Source organism: Loxodonta africana, chromosome 15 (genome assembly GCF_030014295.1).
Source record: "Loxodonta africana isolate mLoxAfr1 chromosome 15, mLoxAfr1.hap2, whole genome shotgun sequence".
Taxonomy (NCBI): domain Eukaryota; kingdom Metazoa; phylum Chordata; class Mammalia; order Proboscidea; family Elephantidae; genus Loxodonta; species Loxodonta africana.
This window is the reverse complement of record NC_087356.1, coordinates 71903142-71908883: the sequence shown is the minus strand read 5'-3', so window position 1 is coordinate 71908883 and position 5742 is coordinate 71903142. Positions and strand designations below refer to the sequence as shown.

General features: G+C 39.4%; 1 protein-coding gene across 1 annotated transcript; it reads left to right on the top strand.

Annotated features, from left to right (window-relative positions):
• Positions 1-1993: 1993 nt before the first annotated feature.
• Positions 1994-4151, top strand: LOC100667527 (olfactory receptor 10G7). Its single transcript, XM_023558237.2, has one exon. The coding sequence runs from the start codon at positions 2823-2825 to the stop codon at positions 3753-3755; it is 933 nt and encodes a 310-aa protein (XP_023414005.2). The 5' UTR covers positions 1994-2822; the 3' UTR covers positions 3756-4151.
• The last annotated feature ends 1591 nt before the right edge of the window (positions 4152-5742 follow it).

The window sequence follows — 5742 nt, the reverse complement described above, 5'->3', positions numbered from 1 at the left end:
ATTCATCTGGTGAAACAGATATTTCAGAAATACGTTTGCTCTATTTTTTTTTTATAATTTTTATTGTGCTTTAAGTGAAAGTTTACAAATCAAGTCAGTCTCTCACACAAAAACCCATATACACTTTGTTACACACTCCCAATTACTCCCCCTCTAATGAGTCAGCCCTCTCTCTCCCTCCACTCTCTCTTTTCGTGTCAATTTTGCCAGCTTCTAACCCCCTCCACCCTCTCATCTCCTCTCCAGGCAGGAGATGCCAACATAGTCTCAAGTGTCCACCTGATCCAAGAAGCTCACTCCTCACCAGCATCCCTCTCCAACCCATTGTCCAGTCCAATCCATGTCTGAAGATTTGGCTTCGGGAATGGTTCCTGTCCTGGGCCAACAGAAGGTCTGGGGGCCATGACCACTGGGGTCCTTCTAGTCTCAGTCAGACCATTAAGTCTGGTCTTATGAGAATTTGGGGTCTGCATCCCACTGCTCTCCTTCTCCCTCAGGGGTTCTCTGTTGTGTTCCCTGCCAGGGCAGTCATTGGTTGTAGCCACGCACCATCTAGTTCTTCTGGTCTCAGGATGATATAGTCTCAGGTTCATGTTGCCCTTTCTGTCTCTTGGGCTTGTAATCGCTTTGTGTCCTTGGTGTTCTTCATTCTCCTTTGATCCAGGTGGGTTGAGACCAATTGATGCATCTTAGATGACTCCTTGCTAGCGTTTAAGACCCCAGACACCACTCTTCAATGTGGGATGCAGAATATTTTCTGAATAGATTTTATTATGCCAATTGACTTAGATGCCCCCTGAAATCATGGTCCCCAGATCCTTGCCCCTGCTATGCTGGCCTTCAAAGCATTCAGTTTATTCAGGAAACTTCATTGCTTTTGGTTTAGTCCAGTTGTGCTGACCTCGCCTATATTGTGTGTTGTCTTTCCCTTCACCTAAAGTAGTTCTTATCTACTATCTAATTAGTAAATGCCCCTCTCCCTCCTTCCCTCACTTTTGCTCTATTTTTGAAGTTCTGAGATTCATTGAGGTAATTACAATAATCTTCTCTCATTTACTCTCACATTTGAAAAATGTAATTTTAATTTGGCTTAAGCCCCATTCCCTGAGAATGTATTTAATCTGGGTTCTGCTAAGAGCAGAGATTCTGGTTTTTCTCCCACTGGTAAACAGGTTTCATAGTCTTCCTTTACAGAACAATTAATAACAATCCTGAATTCCAGGCAATGTTTCATATTAAGTCAAAAACATAATTCCTGTCTCACTTTTCTTTGTGCAGAATGCCAACTTTTATGTCCTTTCTTTTTGCTTCAGTTCCAGTTTTCCTGGTTGTAGATGTTAGATAAATAACATTTACTGGATGAAACTCTCTTCTCTTATTAGAAAATTGCTATATTTGTGTGTATGAGGAGTAGGAGAAGATGGGGTGGGGCAAAATATTATCTATAACAAAGCCTATATTAGAAAGTATTTAGATATCTATGGTAGAAGAATGTAAAACTGGCTCCTATCCAATAGCTGTAGTTAGGAGGACACATAAGGACTTCATGGTCTTACAGCCTCACAAGAGGGAGTTTATTGTAATAGAAGGTCAGGGCTAGCAATGTTTGGTAGTATTTTCTTGGCTGTATGAAAGATTGTTGGTATCCTGCTATGACGTTTTCCTGAGATTCTTACCTTCTCTGAGAAAAGTGAAAGAACCCCCTTTATACCTGTCAGTGATGGTAGCGGGGCACCAATACCAGGGATGAAACCTTCCTTAACGACCTAGTTTTGGAATTGAGAAATATCTACTGCTCATAGAGAACTTCTCCCTTTTCTTTCTTTTCTCTCTTCTTTCTCTCTTCTCTTTCTACACCAGATAAAAAAGTGATACTATTCCAGGGAACATTGTTGTATGATTATCACTTGTTGAAAAGTTATGATGTACCAGGCACTGTTTTAAGTACTTTACATGTATTATTTAATATTTATAATGAATCAGTGAGGAAAGTGATGTTATTACTGCCAAACTATATGTAACGATACCCTTGAATGTTGATGGGTCTTGAATATAAGGGGGTAGCGACTCCCTTGATTACATTATATTATATAACACCCTCACAGAAAACTGGAGACAGAGTCTCCCACTGGCTTTGAAGAAGTAAGCTGCTATGTTGAGAGACAGCCACGTGGCGAGAACCTGAGAGTGAATTCTAGAAGGTGAGACTGACCCCACCTTTTGACATCTGGCAAGAAAATGGGGACCTCAGCCCCACGACCTCAAGGACCTATATTCTGGCAACAACCTAAATCAGCTTGGAAGAGGACCTGGAGCCTCAGATGAATTTGTAGCCCAAACTGACCCCTGGGTTTCAGCCTGGTGAGAACTTGAGATGATTACCCAGCTGACCTGACCTGCAGACAGAGTAAGATAATAAATTTGAATTGTCAATAGAAAACTAATACAATGACTTTCTCCTACTATCTATTGCATGTATCTGTGTATGTCTCCATTTGTGCGTATATCTGAACTTATATGTATCTGGCAGAGAAATATTGAAAGGAAATATAGGAGAGGAAGGGAAGGGAGAAAGAAAAGGAAGAAGAGAAAGAGGGAAAGGAGGAAAAGAGGGGGAAGGGAGAGAGAGAGAAAGGCTGCTGCAACCATTACACTACCTTTACCAAAGAAGGTTTGCAACAAGTAAAATCCAGTTTAACTCTAGAATTCTTCAGCATGGATGATGCAGTTGTCATGTATAGAACGCCTTTTCAGTTCTCAACTAAAGGCTGTGTGATCGTTATGTTCCCTTTTATAGAGAAAGAGATCAAAGGTGAAAAGAAATGTCAAATTTGAGCCTGGTGACAACGTTCATTCTCATGGGCATTCCTCATGCACCAGCCCTGGACACCACCCTCTTTGGAATCTTTTTAGTGATTTATGCACTCACTGTGGTAGGCAACCTCTTAATCCTGCTCGTGATCAGGGTGGACTCCCACCTCCACACACCCATGTACTTTTTCCTGGCCAGCCTGTCCTTTATTGACATGTGGTTGTCCACTGTCACTGTGCCCAAAATGCTGATGACCTTCGTCTCCCCAAGGGGCAGGGCTATCTCCTTTCACAGCTGCGTGGCCCAGCTCTATTCCTTCCACTTCCTGGGCAGCACTGAGTGTTTCCTCTACACAGTCATGTCCTATGATCGCTACCTGGCCGTCAGTTACCCGCTCAGATACACCAGCATGATGAGCAGGAAAACCCGTACCCTCCTGGCCACCAGCACTTGGCTCAGTGGCTCTCTGCACTCTGCTGTCCAGACGATATTAACATTTCGTTTGCCCTACTGTGGGCCCAACCAGATCCAGCACTACTTCTGTGATGCCCCGCCCATCCTCAAACTGGCCTGTGCAGACACCTCCACCAATGAGATGGTGATTTTCGTCAACATCGGGGTAGTGTCCTCGGGCTGCTTCTTCCTGATAGTGCTGTCCTATGTGTCCATTGTCTGCTCCGTCCTGAAGATCCGCACCTCAGAGGGGAGACACAGAGCCTTCCAGACTTGTACCTCCCACTGCATTGTGGTCCTCTGTTTCTTTGGCCCTGGTCTTTTCATTTATCTGAGGCCAGGCTCCAAGGATGCTGTGGATGGGGTTGTGGCAGTTTTCTACACTGTGCTGACACCCCTTCTGAACCCTGTAGTGTACACCCTGAGGAACAAGGAAGTGAAGAGAGTTCTTTTTAAGCTTAAAGACAAAACACTTTCTCAGAGCAAATAAACACTAGGAAATAGAGATGTTCTTTTTTTTTAAATTAGTAATATCATTTATTCATCAGTGACTATGAAAATATAGTTAACTAGCTTTTTAGCTTGGTATCATTGAATTTCGGTGCATTTATTTTAAAAATTAGAAAAATAAGGCCTGGAAAGGATAAAACACCCAATAAGATTAAAAACAAAACAAAACCAAAAAATCCTGCCGTGCAGCTACAAAGTCGGTAATTCTCATATAATGGATAATGTACTGGAAATGCATGCCAAAAAAAAAAAAACTTGGATCAAACATTTACAAGTTTAGAAATCATTTTATGCAGTGTACCTCAATTTCCCATGTGTAAAAAATTCTCAACTACTGTTTGTAGGGATCATATGAGGTAATGGAAGTTAAAGTGCTTCAAGTAATGCTGATTCATAATAATACATTCTTAGATAAAGGCTCCACAATTAAAACCTGGAACTGCCAGCCAGATCACCTGATTCTGAGGATGATTCCCTTTCCACGCTATTTCAGTGAATCCCCAGACATTTATATAGTCTTTTTTTAAGATGCAGAAATTATGCCTTCTTAAACATTGACAATAAATTACTCTAGTAATTAACACCATTATTTGTTATGTGGCCAGAGCCAAACAGATGGATTTTAGTACATCATGAAGTATGTATGAAGTGCCATGGTAAACCCTACGGCATATAACTCGGTGGAGTGAAACACCACTGGAAGGTAAAGAGAATCATACTTAGGGATAACAATAGCCTGCTTCAATCAACTAAATATGTCATAAATTCATCAAGATGTCATGAATTATGCTTTAAAGAGTCAACAGTTATTTATATTTACTCTTTCCCATACCACTTATTCCTTCTTATACCTTCATTCTTCTATCTGGAATCATTTTATTCAACTTTAGTATTTCCTTTAGTATCTTCCGTAGCATGGGACTATTTTTTCCAGATTTATACTTGTTTACAGAGGGAAGTTAAGTGTGATATCAGTTACTTGGTTTAGAAATAACAGATTTTTTTTTTAATTTGTGAATTGTCTTTTCTATTGACCTGCCATTTAAAATCTACTTTATGAGGGTATAATTTTCATACAATGAAATGGGTCCATTTTAGGTGCACGGTTTGACATGCTTTGACAAATGTGTGTACCTATGTATCTACCACCACAATCAAGATAAAAAATCTTGTCATTGCCACAAAACATTTTGCCACAAAACAATTTGTCACAAAACAATTCCTTTTGTTCCTTATCAGTCAACCCCTACCACCCTGAGCCACAATCACTGATCTGCTGTCTCTCACGATTGATTAGTCTTTCTTTAGAGTTTCATGTAAATAAAATCATGTAGTATATATGCTTCTGTGTCTGGCTTCTTTTGCTCATTTCAGTGTTTTTGAAATACATCTATGTCAATAATTCACTTGTTGCCAAGTGGTAGTCTATGATTTGATCTACCATTCAATTTAGCAATTCTATTCATCACTGTTTACCCAAGAAAATTAAAATATGAGCCCACACAAATATTTGTAAATGAATCCTCAGAGTAGCTTTATTCATAATATCTCAAAACTGAAAACACAAATATGAATCAATAGGTGATAAATTTTGGCATATCTATACAATAGACTATATATATATATCCATACAATAGACTATATATCTCGGAATCGACTCAACGGCACTGGGTTTTTTTGGGTTTATATCTATACAATAGACTATGCAGATACCTACATAATAGACTATATAGGTATCTATACATTAAAAAAAAACCCACTGCCGTCGAGTCAAAAATATCTGTACAATAGACTATATAGATATCTGTACAGTAGACTATGTAGATATGCCAAAATTTATCACTTATTCATTAATATTTGTGTTGTTTTAAGTTTTGAGATACTATGAATAAAACTACTATGAAGGTTCACTTACAAATATTTGGGTGGGCACATGTTTTTAATTTTCTTAGAGAAACACTGATAAA

Coding starts and splice junctions, on each gene's coding strand:
- LOC100667527 (XM_023558237.2), top strand. CDS start 2,823: ATGTCAAATTTGAGCCTGGTGACAACGTTCATTCTCATGGGCATTCCT.